Below are 20,082 nucleotides of genomic sequence, written 5' to 3'. Positions count from 1 at the left end.
TGGTTGTTACATTTCATCTTCTTCATGGGATAATGAGTAATTTTTATTTTTTGTTTTATTCCAAAATTTTCACAATGTACATGTATTACACTTATAATCAGATAAAATATTAATGTTATTAGGTTTTAAAAAAGTGATTTATTGGGAGTTCTTATAGACTGAATGTTTGGGTCGCCTCAAAATTCATACATTGAAGCCCCAACTTCCAGTGTAGCTGTATTTGGAGACAGGGCTTCTAAGGAAGTAATTAAGGTTAAATAAAGTCACAAGGATGGGGCCCTGATCCAATAGGATTGGTGTCCTTATAAGAAGAGACACCAGAGCACTCATGCTTATTCTCTCTCCCTCTCTCTCTCTCTCATGCACAAAGAACAGGTCTTGTGGGCACAGAGCAAGATGGCAACTACCTACAAACCAGAAAGAGAGGCCTCCCTGGAAACCAACAACTCTGGCACCCAGCCTCCAAAACTGTGAGAAAATACATGTCTGGGCCTGGCACAGTGGCTCACTCCTGTAATCCCAGCACTTTGGGAGGCCAAGGCAGGTGGATCACTTGATGTCAGGAGTTTAAGACTAGCCTAGTCAACATGGTGAAACCCCATCTCTACTAAAAATACAAAAATTAGCCAGGTATGGTGGCCCATGCCAGTAATCCTAGCTATGTGGGAGGCTGAGGCCAGAGAATCACTTGAACTTGGGAGGTGGAGGTTGCAGTGAGCCAAGATCACACCACTGCACTCCAGCCCGGGTGACAGAGCAAGACTCCATCTCAAAAAAAAAAAGTCTGTTGTTCAAGCCACCCACTCAATGGTATTTGGTTATGACAGCCCAAGCTAAGATCGGGGTTACAGTGCAGCAGCCAAGCTAGGGGAGAAAGTTTCCCATTTTGTTCCTCTCACCTCTCATTTTGGTTGTCCCTATAGAGGTGATGTCGGGTGTGAGGCTGAGCAGCTCTCTGGTAACCAGTGGTAACCATTCAGGAGAAATCACCATCCCCACCCTGAGAAGCAAATTCCCCAAGGAAGGAAGGTTCTGCATAACCTGGAGATTATTATATAATTAAAGTACCCAGTTTTTTGAAATTTTATTTTAAGTTCTGGGATACATGTGCAGGACATGCAGGTTTGTTGCATAGGTAAATATGTGCCATAGTGGTTTGCCACACCTATCAACCCATCACCTAGGTATTAAGCATTAGCTATTTATCCTGATGCTCTTCCTCCCCCAACACCCCAACAGGCCTCAGTGTGTGTTGTTCTCCTCCTTATGTCCATGTGTTCTCATTGTTCAGCTCCCACTTGTAAGTGAGAACATGTGGTGTTCGGTTTTCTGTTCCTGTGTTAGTTAGCTGAGGATAATGGCCTCCAGCTCCATCCATGTCCCTGCAAAGGACATAATCTAGTCCCTGTCTATGGCTGCATAGTATTCCATGCCATATATGTACCATATTTTCTTTATCCAGTCTGTCATTGATGGGCACCAGTTTTTTTTTTAATGGATTTTCTACCAACTGTGTCTGTGAAATTTTGAGTCAAGGTGCAGACAGAGGGCAATAGAGTGAATTCTAAAAGGAGGGAGGGCCTGATGAGTGGGCAAAGAGAGTAATGACCAAGAAGGGCGGAGAGCTTCTGCTCAAAGGTCTTCTTCTCCTCTCCTTTTGTGTGACTCCCAGAATCTCATCACTGAGTTTTCTTCCTTGAATGTAAGATTCCGACCTTGTTGGAGAATACTTGCCCCAAGCATAGCAAATACTCAAAGGCACTGCAAATTAGTAGGTTTCCTCCCCCTGGCACTTTATAGCTGGTGATCTTGGGTACATTGCCTAACCTCACTGAGTCTAGTTCCTCTTCTGCAAAAATGAAAATAATACCTCCCTTGAAGAGTTATTACAAAGATTAGAAACAAAATATGTAAAACACTTGGCAAAGAAGGCAGGGAGTGGTGTAAACATGGTAGCTGTCCTCTGGAGGGATCCATCCTCCCAGGCTGGTTTGGAATAGTGGAATCATTGTCTCCTCTTTTCTTGTTCCTCAGGGACAACTCCGCATTGGAGCCATCTGTTCTTGCCTCATCGCGTTAACATTGCTTCCTTTCTTTCATCTGTTCTTTCATCTTTATCTCCTTAGTCACCTCCTAGTTCAGGTGTTGCTACCTGTCACTTGGAATATGATTGTCTTCTTCCTTCTTGAGAAAAAAGACTACAGCTTAAGCATCTTTGTAGTCTTAGGACTTTGACAGTGCCTGACACCCAGGTGTACTAAAGAAAGTTTTTTGAAAGAGCCTCCTGGCCTCTTTTCTTTTCTTTTGAGACATGATCTCACTCTGTCACCCAGGCTGGAGTGCAGTGGTATGATTACGGCTCACTGCATCCTTGCCCTCCTGGGCTCAAGCCATCCTCCCATTTCAGCCCCTCAAGTATTAATATCTGGGACTACAGGCACACACAACCACAGCTGGCTAATTTTTTTAATGTTTTGTAGAAACGGGGTCTCCCTATGTTGCCCAAATTGGTCTTGAACTCCTGGGTTCAAGTGATCCTCCCAGCTTGGCCACTTGAAGTTCTGGGATTACAGGCATGAGCCACCATGCCTGGCCAGATCTTCCAAAAATACTTGTTATTTCAGTGATGCTTTGCTGAAACCTTTGTAGATCCCTACTGACTGAAGGACACAGTACAAGATTCTTATCTTATCTTCCAAAGTCCATTACGAATTGAATCCTGCTAATAACCATGTGATGAGGCTTAGAAGCAGATCTTCCCCCAGTCAAGCCTTCAGATGAGACCACAGACCAGGCCAGCCATTTGACTACTACTCCAAGACACCTTGATCCCTCTGGACTCAGCCTCTGCACTCAGCTAAGCCATGCCAGGATTCCTGACCCACAGAAACAATGAGCTAACAAAAGTTTGTTTTAAGCCACTAAGTTTTGGGGTAATTCTGTTACACAGCAATAGATAACTAATACACTCTCAATATTGCTCTTTTGTGGTAACTATTGTATGTTGTCATGGATTAATGACGTTTTTGGTATCTGTTATATCAAGAATGAGCATAGCACACCCCATTCTGTTGATTTTCCAGAAATACCTGTATGATGACTGATTGACCAAATGTTCCTTGAGAGCCTTGACATAGAAGGTACCCAAGAAACATGAACAGATTGGGGCACTGTCTCTTAGCATGAATATAGTGTGGTTTGCTGAAAACTGGCTCTGAAGGAGAAAGTTGAGACTCATGCTGGTCCTATGTGTTACTTTAGGCCTGGCATTTGAATCTCTCTGAACATGGGTCCTCACCCCTAAATGAAGGGCTGATCACAATGAGCTATAATGTCCCTTTCCACTGACATTTGAGGATTCCAAGGAGGTCACAAAGCATCAGGTTGAGACAGTTGCTTGAAGCCATGGAGAGAGCAGCCAAATTCTTAGCTCAGTGCAGGGAAGGGTCAGATCATTGGTCCATGTACTTTCAGCAACACAACCCATTCCTAAGAAAGCCTTCAGAATACACAGGCACCTAAAGGGCAGAATCTGGTTATTTTTGTGTTCAAATAAGAATTGGAACCCCAGATCTCCTGACTCTTGGCTTGTTGCTTTCCTTCAAAAATCAGGCTCCACATTTCCTTTGCTCCTTAGTTTATTCACTTCTAGGTCATTCTATGCAGATCTTATGTCATAAACTTGAGAAAGAAAAAACCCACCATCTTTAAGCCTTTGGAGTTCCTGAAAGCTTGGACAATGCTGAGTGCTAGGGAAAACATATTTCCTACACAGAGAGAGGGAAGGAGAGGGTCTCTTTTGCATAACCCTATCCATCTAAACAGAGATAAGCCCCAAACGTTGATGGTGTGTAGCTTGGGTGACTTGTTGATCCACACACGAAGAAGGACTCAAAAGAGCCACAGTGGACACCGCTGCCTTGATGTCATAACGTGGTCCCTGGGAGCCTGCCCCTACTTGGGGCTACTGCAAAGAGGAGACTCCGCCAGACAATTCGCAGTTCCCCTCATCTGCACCAGAAAGATTTGCCCCATGGGTCTGGGAAATGGCTGGCTTGGGGGCTAAACAGCTGAAATGAAACCCTTTTTCCTAACACAGAGTTCTGAGCAGGTCACTCCCTCACTTTCAAGTATTTAATAGCTCCTCGAGCTCTAGTGAAGTGCGCACCAAACACTCCCTCGGCACAGAATAGTGAACTCTACGTGCCTCAACCTACTTTTTCAGCTTTCTCTCTCACTAATCCCTTATATGTACTCTGTGTTCCAGCCAATTTGTACTCCCCTATTCCCTGAACGCACCCTGTACTTTTCTGTCCAGATGCCTTGATTCCTACAGCTCATTCCACCTGCAAGGCACCTTCTCCCTCTGTCGAAACAGCAAAATCTTCAGGGCTCAATTCCAGTGCTACTCACTGCTCCCTCCCTACAAAAGTGGCTTCTGATGCTCAAAGCAGGACCCCAGCTATGTCACCACCTTCCACGATTGGTAATAATGCAGTGATTTATGTACCTTGTTTCTCTTCTACATTATAAACTCCTTAAAAACAGGAAGTAATAAATATTTGCTGACCTTTATAAATTGAACATTTCATCTGATTTGGCCCTTGGTGGACCTGGGGGCAATATTTTGGGGCTGATGTCAGAGGAGGGTTTTCTGAATAAGTAAGGGTCAGCTGCTGGGGGTGGGGGAAGGTATTTAAACATATTTCTGGTTCTTTTAAAAAATGAAAAAATTAATGCCTTAAAGTGCTCTAAACTGGTGACCAACAAATGAAAAATTAATTCCCACTAATGAAACTTATCACTTCCTTCTTCCACTACACCATCGCTAAAAGCCACCCAGATATTAAAAACATCCATGACTCATTTTTATGCAAAATTTCCTGCTGCTAAGTATCAGCTCTAGCCATCTAGGTGAATAATCAAGTGTCATTTCTAATAAGTCAGTGGCTCCTGTCAAGACTTGTGACCAATTAGAAGTCACCCCAATGAGGAGGTGGCTGCTGGCGTTGCCAAGCAACAGCCAAGCTGTGAGGCACATTTCAATGCTCTTTTAGATTTAACCAGTGGCAAGTCGGAGTGACATTACAATTCTGGCAAAGGAAAGCCAAATTACAACCCAGGCTGGGGTGCCCATGATGAGGAGTGTGTTTTCTTTTAAATGCAAATGCAAAAGGAACATTTAAACCAGAATTTAAACAGTCCATCATGATACTGATTTTAATTAGCAGATTAAGTGTCGGTGGAACACGACTGTGTCTCAGGATAATGGTCTCTCGCTGCTAGATAAATACCCAGCTATTCCGGAAAATGGGCAACTGGTCAGGCAAGGCCAATGTATTTTTGGACTCTGAAGTATTGATGACGACAGCCACACTTGGTTATAATGACGTTCATTTTTATTGTTCATGAGGATTAAGAAATAAAAGCAAATATTAAAAATAGACTGCTGGAAATGGATGCCGCCTAGAGAAGGCTGCTTGCTCTAATGTTATTGGGAAGCGTGTTCTGCCTTAGAAGCCCCCGTATGTGACCGTCTGGAGAGTTTACAGTGAAAATTTAAAGGCCAAACTACACTGTGATGATGATGGTAATTCTGAAAAGACTTTTGCACTGAAATGCATTTACTCATAAGCTGGCTATATCAACTTAAATTTTTAAAAATTGTAGTCATTCTCGAGTAACATGTCGTCTCCAAGTCAGGAAAGGCCTACAGGGAGTAATAACCACATCTGCCTCTGCCTTTAAGATTCATACATTATTGACTGTGCCTTCTTGACAGGGAACATCTGGATGAAAAGTGAAAAATTAGGCAGAGAGCCGGATCAGTGCTGTGCGAGATACCAGCCTCCCAGTTTATCTGACTTTTCTTTAACTGAGTCCCTATGCATAGCAACGTGATTGGCTCATTTACTCTTGAGTGACACATACGTCCTTAGGCACTCATCTATGAAGATTCATTGTCTCCCATATCCGCTCAGTGGGATACCATCAGCTCTTAGTTATCTGGGTGAATGAAGAAAGCCCATCATTTATACTGGGCTTTGAGAATGGAGAACATACAAGCTGCCATATTGGATTGGATCCATGGTTCATGCGGTTTGAAGCTTAGTCTCTGCTAGAGTCACTCAAAAACTGGGTTCTTCATGGAAGCTACCTGCAAAGGATAATTGCTCAAGAGACTCATTTCTCTCAGTAGCCAACCAGGAAGTTAACAACCCACGTTCTCTCCTTTAGAAAACCTATATGAGCCCAGAATAAACAAAGTTAAGCAGGTTTCTTTACTGCAGGCCTTTCTCAAGCCTTTCATATGCTCAGGTACGTGGTGAATCTTGAAGAATATAGTTTGTAATCTTTCACCAAATTATTTGACTGTGGGGCCTTTTTGGTCCTCCATATTTCAAATCCTTTTCCCTGGTAGTAATTCATAGCTTGAAATTCATCATCATATAAGTACAGTTTAGATGCCTTTCTCCTAAATGTATTCTTTTATTCTTGCTTACACTGAAGGTTACCTGCCACTTTTGTGCTGACTTACACAATCTTACAAGAGTCTCAGAAAGTTATTCCTATTGATTTAATATCTTCCAAATCAGAACAGCTTAGAGGAATACACAAATATATAGATTCCGCTGTGTTCTCTCTCTTTAAGATGAGTTATAAAATTTAAAAATAAAGCTAGTGCTAACCTGGGTCCCCAGGGGATCACATTGTTTATACATTTTCCCTCAGAGAAGTACTAATTTAGCCCCAGTTTTATTTCCTGAAATTAAACCTATTTATTCCCTCATCCTTAATAAGTTTTACACAATCCCAGGGTTACTACTCACTAACAGTCTTTGGTAAAGAATCTAGCAAAAGACTATGAAAATCTAAATCTACAGTTGTGCTTTTTAAAACGTTAATTCTTTGGGGGATGGAGTGAAAACTCTGGCCAGTTAAGCAGACAAAATCTTCCCTAACAACAACAACAACAACAAAAAGTCAGTTGTTTTTCCAGGAATGCTCAGCCGTCCTTTTCTATAAATCCCAATGACTTGTTTGTCCAATAGTCTCTTTTTCCTGACTTGGGGATGCACGAATCACATTTTCCCTGGTTCTCTGTCACTCTACATTATCCCTGGTATGACATAAGCCAAAAAAAATTTTAATTTAAATACAAATATGGCTTCATGATATGGTGCTCATTTTAAAGCAACTTTCAAGCATTGTTGACTGAGTCAACCTAATAGCCACATAAACAAAGACAACACCATCCGGACCTTTTGGATATTGCCCATACTTAAAGACACAGGTAGAGAGGGACTTAGGCTGCCAAGGTTCTAAAGGAGGAAGCCTCAGAATTCCAAGGGGAAACAAACTTTTATTTCAAGAATAAACTCTGATGTTTGATAACAAAAGTCCAAAGGCTACTTACAAATTCAGAAAGGACCAAAGATGCTGGTATTTTGAAGCTATCTCCAGGAAAACTGACTCAGGTAGCCACAGCCGAGTATCTGTGGCTCAGAGTCTCTGAGCTATCTCCTAACTCTGTGGCCCATTTCCCTCTTTGTGTCTGTGACTTTGTGTATGTGTATACATGTGTGTATGTGTATACATATATGCATGTATATTGGTGACTCTCTAAAGGAAAAGCCAGTTTGTTGTATCCTCTTATTTAATTTTTTCTTGATGAAATTATTTCCTTTTCACTTTTTTAGCTTAGTTTCATCATGTATCCTTAGGTAGAATAGGTAGAAGGCTTCTCGGTTCTTCGATTCTTCATACATCCATTCATTAATTGTTCCTGAATGTCTATTATGTACCTAGTGTGTGCAGTTAACAATGAAGGAAATAAGAAAAAGGCAAAAAGACTTTGTCCTCCTGAAGCATCCATCTAGCAGAAGGGGACATACAATAAACAGGTAAACAAAATGGAATGTTAGCTGGTGATAGTTCCACAGAGAAAAATAAAGCAGTGGGGGGTGGGGGTTCGGGGGCCAAGTCCTTCGAGCCCGAAGATGCAGTCGGTCTGAGATGGTCAGAGAGGGGACCACCAGGAACACTCACAGCACCGGGGCTTTCCCCGCTGGCTCTCAGCAGAATCTTTCCAGGGAACTCATGACATGTGAATTCTCAGTTACCCTTAGAAATTCTGATTCTATAGATCTTGGGGTGGCTGAAATGATGTATTTTTAACAAGGGTCCTAGGTGATTCTCATGCAGCCCCTGGTCCCACAAGGTTTGAGAACCAGTGACTTAGAGAACAAAGGCAGCTGGGAGACAAAAGTTTGAGGAAGCATCCAGAAACCAGGAGGTTTTGGGGAGGAAGATAGGACACTTCTCATTTTGTCCCCTCCACCCATCTTCCACAGCCCAGAAGCAGCCCCCCTGTCATTTCCTGCGTCCTGTCTACACCATGGCTTACAGCCTCAAACCCTCTGCTCTTCATATGCAAAGGGAAGCTGCTTTTGGAATTAGGAAAACTCTTTCCTCTCCTAATAAACCTTGCTAACGTACAGTTCAAAATCGAGCAACTACTTCCTTGTTCTGTCTTCCTCAGAGGCACCTTCAGGAGCAGTGGGTGCCATTGATTCCGCGGGTGCGGGAAAATTACAGGGAACACGATCTATGGAGCATGAAACAGACATATACTGGTTTCACGTTTCAGAAATATTATCTTTGCTGTGCACTTTTTCGTCCTCGTGTTTCTTTCCATGTGAGCAGCATTTAACACCTCTGGCTGCTCCTTCCTCTTTGAAATGCTTTCCCCTTCCACATTCTGTTGGTTTCCATTTCAGGCTGTTCTTCCTGAGTCTTCTTTATAGGTTTCCCCTCTGCTCCTCCCTTAAATATGGTTCTCCCCAGAACCGTATCTAACACATATGCTACATATCTCTGTGTTTTGAAGACCATCTTTCTTCCCCCTCCCACCTGAGCGCCATCTGCACAGCCAAGTTCTTCTTGAAGGGTCTCCTTAGAGGCCTCCCAGTAAACTTCAACTCGCCAGGTCTAAAATCCCCAGAGGTGGGGAAAAAGCTAACTCTTCCTGCCTCTGGGATGCAATCCTTTCAAATGGAAACCCAAGAACCTAAACTGAACTATATGGGGTAGAAAAAAATGCTTTTCAAGGGAATTTCAAGGTTATTGATAGGTATGGTAAATAATGGGCTCTGTGAAATCTCTCTCTACCTCTTGGCATTTTTTTTTTTTTTTTTGAGATGGAGTCTGGAGTCTCACTCTGTCACCAAGGCTGGAGTGCAGTGGTATGATCTTGGCTTACTGCAACCTCCACCTCCTGTATTCAAGAGATTGTCCTGCCTCAGGCTCCTGAGTAGCTGGGGTTACAGGTGCCTGCCACCACACTGGCTACTTTTTGTATTCTTAGTAGAGACAGGATTTCACCATGTTGGTCAAGCTGGTCTCAAACTCCTGACCTCAGGTGATCCACCTGCCTCGGCCTCCCAAAGTGCTGGGATTACAGTTGTGAGCCACCTCGCCTGGCTTCTCTTGGCATCTTGATGCCGTGGACATATTGAGGAACTCTATTTTTTGCAATTAATTCAGGCACTATGCATCTGATTTCTGGACTAGAGGGAGAATACTGGACTCCAGGAGCACTGGATTTGCTTGGGAAACGACAATGTATCACTTTCTGGAGTATCCCCTGTAAGGGGTTAAAGGAATCTAGACCATGATAAAATTCCTTGCCAAAGAATCATAGCCCAGGACTGCTAAACCCTATTTTCCTTTCCTTGCTTCCTTTCTTCTTTTCTCAGATACTCTTTACCAATTTCTTTTTCACACATGAGGTTCTTTCTACTTCTATAGTGCTGTGAAGCCATTGTTTTTGAATAAAGACATACACGTTAGTGATGCCAGCCCTAGGCTCACCTATCTCTCCTCTCTTCCCCTGGCCTTCTCTTGGCTAACTCAACCTTTTAGCGGCTGGATGTGATAAAGGGGCACACTCCAGGCAGCTTGTCTACATGGTTTAGGGCAGTGGTTTCTAGCTTTAAGATGCAGGCCCTTCCTTCACATTCTCCCATGAATCCTCAATAGATAATACAGATCAATGTGACAGGGCTAATTGCTGCAGTGGAAGCAGGTGCCACTTTCCTCACGTGTCCTTGTGGGGAACTTCTACTGGTGGTGGTTCCCAATACTGGCTTTACATGACAATCACCTGGGGAGTCTAGAAAAATATCCCCAAACCCAGGCTGCATCCTAAAGCAAACCAACTGAATCAGAATTTCCAGGTGTGGGACCCAGGCAGCAACAGTTTTCAAAGCCGCCTCAAGTGATCCCGGTGGGCCCCACTGGCCAACGGCCGCATCTAAGTCACTCTCCATCTCCTGCTTTCTACACTGTATCAGACCCAGTCTGGGAGGAAGGAACTGAGCATATGTGGGCCGCGGGCCAGCCCCGATGGCATCTGCCACCCCCCTGCAATTGTCCCATTCTGGGTGAAGTATTAGCATAGCAAGCCCATATGATCAGATGGGGACTCTATTTTTCAAACAGCTTTACCAGTAAGATAAGAGAAAATTTTATTTCCTTTGCCTAAAACCTCTTTCCATACCTCAGTTGGTTCCAAACTTAGGCAGAAAATAGAGAAGTGTTGCTTCTGACCCTCCCCCACCCCCCAGCTTTCCTCCGAGGCCCCATTTGCTACACTTCCCCTTCCTGCACCCTCCAGACAGCCCCTGGCACAGTCCTAGGTGGCCTCCGAGCACCACTGGAAAATCACATGGAGGTAGCAAGCAGTCAGGCAGAGAGGTGAAGAGTGCTCTGGAGCTGGATTCTGATTTTGGCTCTGCTGCTTACTAGCTATGAGACTTGGAGCACGCTACTTAATCTCTCTGTGCCTAGTTTCCTCCTCTGTAAAATGGGATGGTAATAATAAGGATGATAGTATTTATCTCGTAGGAATGTGGTGAAGAGGCAGTGTGTTAGTCTAAATAGGCAACCCTTGGAACCTGACTCTGAGCTGTGTGAGTGTGAGCTGGCGCTGCATACAGAGACAGGCTCTGCCCCCAAACACCAACAGCTACCCATGGAAATGCAAATCAAAACCTCATAAAAATTGGGGGGATCACTAGTTTCTGAGTGAGTTTAATTGGATATTATGAGGTGTGGAACCCCCTCCTCTTCTGGGGGACTTCAGAAGATTTATAGGAATTCAATCAGGACCATATGGGTGAGCATCTTGAGCTTAAGCTAAAAGTAGCTTTCATTTTTATTGAACTGAAGACAGGCTACTCTGGAACATCCAGACAGGGTGGATGGCAGAAGCCCAGGGCACTCCAGCCAAGCTTTGGTAGCTCCCTTGCTCTAGAGATGTCTGTGTACCTGAGACTGGAGCTAAAGAAGCCCCTTAGCCCCTTCACATCGTAAGGGCTCAAGTTCTCTCTCCCCTGTGGTTGCACAATTCAGAACAGCAAACACCAAAGCCAGACCAGCAATTGAGGGGGCTGTCAGGCTCAGATACAAAACACAGCAGTCAGGATCTGTTGTGTGAGAAATTGGTCTGGAGGCTGTACAAACACCCGGTTTTGGGTGCACAGCTGATAGGAAAGAGTGAGTCACTGAGTAGGGAAAGGAGAATGTCCAGGGCCTTAGAGAGCTGGTAGCATCTTGTGGAGCCTGCCCTTCCCTTGAACTTGGCCTAGAGGTTAACCTGGGTGTTCCTGCCTGACACGATCGCCCCCTCCTCCCCAGTCATTCACCGCCATCACCTCCCTATTTAAGACTCGATTGGTAGCTCACCTTTGTTTCATGCTGTTCTCTAGTTTCTTGCTATGTAAAGTGTGGTTCACTGTCCGGTAACAACGAAATTACCTGGCACGGTGTTATAAATGCAGATTCTTAGGCCACCCTGGCCCTCTTGAATCAGAGCCTGCATTGTAGCCAGATCCCTAGGTGATCCATTATGCATGACAGTCCAACAGACACTGTTACAGTTGTCTCTTGGGGCCCCCAAAGCACCTCAAGCTCTGTCTCTGGACACAGGTGAATGCCCTGTGTACTTGCTGACTCACAATTCATTTATGGCAACTGGGGATGTGGGAGGCTGGAGAAACGAAAGACACTCAACACAGAGTCTGGTGCTTTCTGCATAATAGAGAGGTCTGAAGGTCCCAGTGGGAAAGGCATTTTGATGTGTCACCTGGGCAAGTAATGCAACATGAACTGGCTCTCATCATGATTTGGAGAGAAGAAACCTGCTCTGGAAGAGAATAGAGTTTGCATTTCTCATGTCTTACCTCGTTCAGCTTTTCAGGACTGAAAGCAGACATCAGGGCACCTCTGACCTCTTCCCATCTTTTGTCACGTAAAAACAGAACGCTGTTGGCTACCGACTTGAACTCCAAACCTGATGCCTGTTGGGAAGTAACAAGCAGAGAGTCAGGACTCAGGGAGCCAAAGCCACCTTGGTGGCAATACAGGTCCATGACAAACACCCTGGTTAAAGTCCATCAGTGGCCAACAAGTTAGGAGGTTTCTCTTGCAAGGATAGAGAGGAAGATTATAAAGGCTCACAGGCAATGATAGAAAGAATCATGGCCGGGGCCCAGAGGGAGCAGATGGGCAAGCTCTGGTGGCTCAGCTCTACCCTGCTATGATGTGGTCATCCTCATAGAGACAACTCAATGGCTTCTGTGTGTTCTGCAGTCCCCCTACTGAGCGGGGGTTCCCTGAAGACAAACAAGGCAGGCTTCCTGGAGATGGCCTAGTCTTTCCTAGGAATTAGTGTCATGTCTGAAGTTCATGGCACAGGGTTTTGTGTGACTGGATTGGTTAGGTTGGACCCGAAGTTGACAGAAGACTCACTCATCTGGACCCTTGTATGGGTGGAGGGAGAGGGAAGGGGGAAAAAGGGAAGGCCTTCAGAAGCATGTGCCAGGAGAGCTGCTTCCAGGAGCATGCCTGCCATAATGTTTCTGTGTTCTGTTGTCATTCATTTTTTCTCAGTCAGCAAACTGGTTGATAGCCTAATATTGTGTTATGGGATGAATTTGGCCCCCCACCCCAAACTTCATATGTTTAAATCCTGACCCCAAGAACCTCAGAATGTGACTATGCAGTTGGCCTTCTACATCTGGGCTTTCTGCATCTGTGGATTCAACTAATCCTGAATCAAAAATATTCAGAAAAAATTCCACCAAGTTCTGAAAAGCAAAAGTTGAATTTGCCCTGTCCAGAGAACTACATTGAATCCATGTACATGAAGTGATGTGTAGGCATTGTATCAGGTATTATAAGTAATCCAGAGCTGATTTAAAGCATACAGAAGGATGTACATAGGTTATATGCAAATACTATGCCATTTTATATCAGAAACTTAAGCATCCACAAATCTTGGTGTCCTGAGCAAGGGTGGGTCCTGGAACCTATCCCATGAGCTACTGAGGGATGGCTGTATTTGGAGATAAGGTCTTTGAAGAGGTAATTAAGGCCGAGAGTGGTGGCTCACGCCTGCAATCCCAGCATGCTGGGAGGCCGAGGCAGGTGGATCACCTGAGGTCAGGAGTTTGAGACCAGCCTGGTCAACATGGCGAAACGCCATCTCTACTAAAAATACAAAAATTAGCTAGGTGTGGTAGTGGGCTCCTGTAATCTCAGCTACTTGGGAGGCTGAGGCAGGAGAATTGCTCAAATCCAGGAGGCGGAGGTTGCAGTGAGCTGAGATTGCACCACTGCACTCCAGCCTAGGCAACAGAGCGAGACTCCATCTCAAAAAAAGAGGTAATTAAGGTAAAATATGGTCATTAGGGTGGGCCCTAATCCAACATGACTGATGTGCTTATTAGAAGAGGAGATTGGGACACAGACACACACAGAGGGAAGACCATGTGAGGATATAGGGAGAAGACAGCCATGCACAAGCCAAACAGAGAGGCTTCCGGAGAAACCAACACTGCTGACACCTTGACTTCAGGCTTCTGGTCTCCAGTACTGTGGGAAAATCCATTTCTATTGTTTAAACCCCCCGCCTATGGTTGGTTAGTATAGTAGCCTAGTAAACTAATACGGGATTCAAGAAGTTGTCTACACCATGTTGAATGAAAAAGACTTTGCGGCCGGGCATGGTGGCTCACGCCTGTAATCTCAGCACTTTGGGAGGCCGAGGCGGGTGGATCACCTGAGGTCAGGAGTTCGAGACCAGCCTGGCCAACATGGTGAAACTCCGTCTCTACTAAAATACAAAAATTAGCCAGGCATGGTGGCAGGCACCTGTAATCCCAGCTACTCGGGAGGTTGGGGCAGAAGAATCACTTGAACCTGGGAGGAAGAGGTTGCAGTGAGCGGAGATCACGCCACTGCACTCCAGCCTGGGGGACAAGAATGAAACTTCATCTCAAAAAAAAAAGAAAAGAAAAAGAAAAAGACTTTGCTTAGGCCCTCATGGAGTTGGCAGTCTAGAGGGGAAGCAGAGAGTAAGCTCATAAGCTAACAACTAGACGGAAAGTGAATTTTCCTGGAGGGAAAGTGTATTTCTGGGAGAAAGTATATTTTCCTGGAGGGAAAACGGGGCAAGGTGGGACGTCGGTGGGGAACATATTTGGGAGGTTTCTCCGAGGTGAGGACTTTGGTCTCCTCAACCCTTCTTCTCAGGCCATTCTGTTTCTTTCTAAAACCAGCTGTCCCACTAAGTGGTCAAAAATGGAGCCCCCACCATTGGTCAGAGTGTCCCCAGCCTGCAGGTTGCAGGGTGTGGGGAGACTGGCGGTTGGGGGACCAAGCAGTCTCAGAACCACATGTGATGCATGGTGACGCTATTTCTTTTCACTGTTTTAATTATAGCTGAAACATGAAGCCAGTCATCAGAATTCAAAAGCCTTGTAAAAACTCCTATTTAGAGGAAAATTATAATTTTCTGATAAAATATGAACACTCAAAATAAGCCATAAAACGTAACTGCAAAGTATCTAGAGAGGAGTTAATTATATATTAGAACCAAGATGCTGGGATATTTTTTTCTGCAGAGGAATACCTCTCTATATTTAGAAAGAAATTCTTTAGGAGCGCCATGGCCACTCAACAGAATTATGGTTTTATGGAATTTGGGAAACATAATCCATTTGTTTAGGTTCCAGAGTTGAAGGAGGAAATCATACGTTATGTGTATTTATGTAGTGGCAAGATGCAGTCCTGTGGCACACTACATGGAATAAAGCATTTAACTCCAAGGAAAGTGCGGTGATGGTTTCTGGTTCTGATGAGACAGAATAAATTAGAGATAAGAGTGAAGACTGATTGGATCTTGTGCCTATCCTTAAGACTTAAGGGTGAGTTTACGCTATTTTTTGTCTTGCACCTGAAAGACAAATGTAGTCCTCCTTGCATGTGTCAGCATGGCCTTCAAGTATCTTTCTCACCAGCCTGCCATGACACTGTGCTCCCCTGGGCCTGGAAATTCCATTAGAATCCTCCATTTTTTGATGAAATCATTTGGGGCTATTGATTATTGTAATATTTTTATTTCTGAAAACATTTTATTTTTTTTGAAACAGGGTCTTGCTCTGTCACCCAGGTGGTAGTGCATTGGTGTGATCATGGCTCACTGGAACCCCAAACTTCTGGACTCAAGCAAGCCTACCCTCTCAGTCTCCTGAGTAGTTGGGACTAGAGGCACATGCCACCATGTCAGCTAATTTTGAAGTTTTTTTGTAGAGATGGTGTCTCACTATGTTGACCAGGCTGGTCTTGAACTCCTAGCCTCAAGAGATGCTCCCACCTTGGTCTCCCAAAGTGCTGGGATTACAGGCATGAGCCACTGAGCCTGGCCTCTTTTCATTTCTAGATGTCCCACGATAAGAGGAAATTGATCATTTCAAAAGAGCAGTCAGATGGTGAGGGGACATTGAATCATGTCATATAAGAAATAGTTGTCAGATTTTGGAATTTTTAACTGGAAAAGAGAAGATTTGTAAGATCAGATAGTGGTACTTAGGCAGGTGCCCAATAAATATTTATTGAATACATACCGCATGGGAGAGGGAATTTAGGTTTTGTGTGTGTGTGACCCTGAGAAGTGGAATTGGGTTTAATAGAGGAAGCTATGGGGAAAATTTCAGCTCCTCTGAAGGAGAACTATCCCAATAGTCAACAGACAAAATTATTCAAAGATAAGATAACCTGCCTTGAGCGATGAGCTCCACACCCCTGGAGACTGTTCCACTTCTTAGAAATCCTGTACCCAAGGCTTGAGCATGCAGAGGGGTTTGGTCTAAAAGTCTTCCAAGGACTCTTTCAACCCTGAGCCTTCATGTCCGGAAAGCCACTCCAGGCACTCTTTTTTCTATTAGTTTGCCTACACATTGATTTAAAAAATTGTGGCAAAACACACGTAACATAAAATCCACCATCTTAACCTTTTTTTTTTTTGAGATGGAGTCTTGCTCTGTCGCCCAGGCTGGAGTGCAATGGTGCGATCTTGGATCACTGCAAGCTCCACCTCCTGGGTTCATGCCATTCTCCTGCCTCAGCCTCCCGAGTAGCTGGGACTACAGGCACCCCATCTTAACCATTTTTAAGAGTACTGTTCGGTGGTATTAAGTACTCTCACATGGTTGTGTTACTATCACCAGCATTCCTCCACAGAACTTTTCTCATCTTACAAAAGTGAAACTCTGTGCCTATTAAACAATAGCTTCCATGCCCCCTCCACACTGCCCGCTTGTCCACATATGTTCATTGATGAGACTTACTGAGAGATGCCTTGAAAGAGACAAAGGATTTTCCCCAAAGGAATGTGTGATAAGGTTTGACTGTGTCCCCACCCACATCTCATCTTGAATTGTAGCTCCCACAGTTCCCATGTGTGGTGGGAAGGACCTGGTGGGAGGAAATTGAATCATGGGATCACGTCTTTCCTATGTTGTTCTTGTGGTAGTGAATAAGTCTTCCAAGATCTGATGGTTTTATAAAGGGGAGTTTCCCTGCACAGGTCCTCTTCTCTTGTCTGCTGCCATGTGAGGCGTGTCTTTCACCTTCTGCCATGTTTGGGAGGCCTCCCCAGCCACGTGGAACTGTCCATTAAACCCCTTTCTTTTGTAAATTGCCCAGTCTCAGGTATGTCTTTATCAGCAGTGTGAAAATGGACTAATTTAATGAGTAACAAGACTGGTAAGTGTGATGGGAGCCAGACTGTGTATGTCGTGCAGGAAGGGGACTCTGCAGAAAGGAGGTCCAGGGACACAGCTTTCGAGGCTCCTGTCTGTCAGCCTAGCTGTGTCCCAAGCCTCCAATCACTCTCTGGTCAGGGGCTTCCAGACTGCAAGCCATGATCAGTCATGAAATCAATGCCATGAGTGGCAACCAGTATTTAAAAAAAGGAGAGAAAGAGACAAGAGATAGACAAGATTAGGAAACACAGAGGAGCATTTAACGTCAGGGAAAGTATTTTGTGGTTGTTGAACTTGTTCAAGATATGGGTGTGTGTGTATATGCGTGTGTGTATGTGTGTGTGTATGTGCATGCATGTGTGTATGTGTGTGTGGGTATTCTGTGTCAAAATGTGAATGTGTTTCTTACTGTAGATCATAGTCAAAAAAGTTTGAAAAACCAAAACTAACCCAAACCCCAAACCTGGGAGTTGTTCTCTCTCTCTCAACTACAATCCTGTCAGTCACAACTATTAAATCTCTCTTTGGCCAACTCTTTCCATCCCCACAGCTGCCACCCTGGCTGAGGTCACCATTATCTCAGCCCCTAACTGATTTCCCTGCCTGCAGCCTTGTCACACCCATCCGTACTCCATCCTGTAGTCAGTGGGATCTTTCTAAAGAAAAATCTAGCCCTATCCTGGTGCAAACTCCCTAACTTGTTTTATGAGGCCTCGTATGTGCTGGCCAGTTCCCCACCCCTTTCTGAACACAAAGCCTGAAGGAGTGCCTTAATTTCCCAATCCCTTATATAGTCTGAAGTCACAGGGCCTTCTGGAAGCTCGGGTTGCATTTGCTGCTCTGGGCTTGGCAGGATAATGCAGTGGTTAAGAACATTGCCTCTAGAGTCAGATGCCTGGGTTCAAATCTTGGCTCCATGTGACTCTGAGAGCTGACCTCTCTGATTTGACTTATCTACAGTTTCTCAATCTGTAAAATGGGAATAATAATGCTATCGACCTCTTAGGATAGTTGTGAGGCTTCACTCACTTCACAAATATTTATTCAGTCCCTGGTATGTGCTAGGCCCTGATTTATGTGCTGAGGATACATCTGTGAACAAAATGAAGCTCCGTGTCCTCACGGAGCTTGCATTCTCGTGGGAGAAGGTGGACAATAAGCATGAGAAGTACACTGGATGGTACAGTGGGATGGGGTGAGGCGTGTTATTAAATTGGTCAGTTGGCACTGGGCTCCTGCATAGGTGAGATTTGTGCAAAGCCTTGAAGGAGCTGGGGGTTTGGTGGGCATAGGAACTATTACAGCAAAGGCATCATGTGCGTGAGGACCCTAAAGGACGTGGTGTGGCTGGAGGGGAGGGATGGAGGCAGGCCAGAGAGGGCATGGGGGCCTGTGTGTGGAGGGCCTCCAGAACCTTGGTAGGGTTTGTACTCCACAAGACACAGGTAGTCATAGCAGAGTTTTGAACAGAGACATATCTTGAGCTGACTTCTGTTTTAAAGAATCTCGCTGTTTGGTGTTGAGAATCAACTGTGAGGAGCCAGAGTGGAGGCAGGGAGAGCCGTCAGGAGGAAGCACAGTGGCCAGGAGAGAGCGGGGGTGGAGGGTCAGGCCAGGGAGCTGGACACAGATACGGGGAGAAATGATCAGCTTGGCATGCTTTGAAGGTAGAGCCAACAGGATTTCGTGATGGATTGGATATGAGGTGGGAGAGAGAAAGACAGGAGTCAAGGATGACTCCAAGGGTTTTGGACTGAGCAATCGGAATGATGAATGCAGTTAATACATTTATAGCTGTTAGATATGAGTTCTAAATTTCTTTTCAAAGAATCAATATGTCAGCATGTTCAATTCTTTGCCTTCTACTTTTAAACTTAACTTCCTCACAAAGCAACCTTTTTCGATTACCTGCTCCAACCTGACTCATTTCAATCACCTGCTCCACCCTGACTCATTTGGATTACCTGCTCCACCCTGACTCATTCCTATTTCCTGCTCTGTCATAGCCATTTTTCCCGCCAAACCACTCACTCCATCACTGTCTTTAAATTAGCCAATCGAATTAGTTTAGCCTGTGCGGTCTAACCCCAGCCAATAGGGGAACGACACAACAGCAGGGGCCACGTGTGTCAGGGATAAGAACCCCTTCCCCTCCCTTGTCCAAGTGTGCGCTCACCATTGCTCCATCCATAAGGGTGCACCCTTCTAAAGAAGTAACTTGCCTTGCTGAGAATTAAAAATAAAATTTTATATTCAAGTGCTATTTCTTTTGCGGCACCAAAACTTTATTTATAACACAGCTTTCAGGACAGTCCTTGGCACATAGTGTTGAGATGATGTCGCATTATTCCGTTAGACCCTTGACCATGTCATCTCTCTAGCGTCTGGTCCTTCTCGTGAGCTGGTTTTCTCTTTCTCTGAAACTCTAGATCCCTCTCCAACCCCCTTTCTCCTTTGCCTGATAACTCCTATTCACTTTCATGAACACAGTTTAGAGAACATCTCCTGAGGGAAGCCCTATTGACTGGACTTCACCCCCAGGGCTTCGTGCAGATAACAGCTTACTCCCATTAAAAAAGATGTTTTAAAAAAGTGATCCTTAGGAATAAGTTCACTGATGAGTAGTGTTTACTCATTCTTTTCTTTCCCCCCCATAGGGACAGATCTATAGATGCGGGAAACAAAACATTTTGGGATTTCCAAGGACATTCTTATGGGGAAAGAGGAGAAGCAATGGGTTGGTGGTTTCATAGCTGACAGAACGCCAAAGACAAATAAAACTCTATTAGTCTGGAATCAAATAAAGACCCACAGATTTCTATACTTATCCCAGTCGAATTGAACATTTTATTTGTTATTTTCATAATGAACTACTGATTTGCATAAATCACAGCTGAGAATAATTAATGTGCACAGAGTCACGACTTAACATTAATCTGGATCATCTCACGAGCCAGCATAAACTGAGCCC

General features: G+C 44.5%; 1 protein-coding gene across 2 annotated transcripts in view; it reads right to left on the bottom strand.

Annotated features, from left to right (window-relative positions):
• Positions 1 to 20,082, bottom strand: part of TBXAS1 (thromboxane A synthase 1) — a 190,235-nt gene that overhangs the window by 71,451 nt on the left and 98,702 nt on the right. For both annotated transcript variants that reach the window (XM_030825843.1, XM_003270804.4), the window contains exon 5: positions 12,246 to 12,362. In XM_030825843.1, the coding sequence (XP_030681703.1) occupies positions 12,246 to 12,362 (117 nt within the window). The remainder of the gene's footprint in view (positions 1 to 12,245; positions 12,363 to 20,082) is intronic.

This window comes from Nomascus leucogenys, chromosome 13 (genome assembly GCF_006542625.1).
Source record: "Nomascus leucogenys isolate Asia chromosome 13, Asia_NLE_v1, whole genome shotgun sequence".
NCBI lineage: Eukaryota > Metazoa > Chordata > Mammalia > Primates > Hylobatidae > Nomascus > Nomascus leucogenys.
Note: the sequence above shows the minus strand (reverse complement) of the source record. Positions and strands in the feature narration are given on the sequence as shown.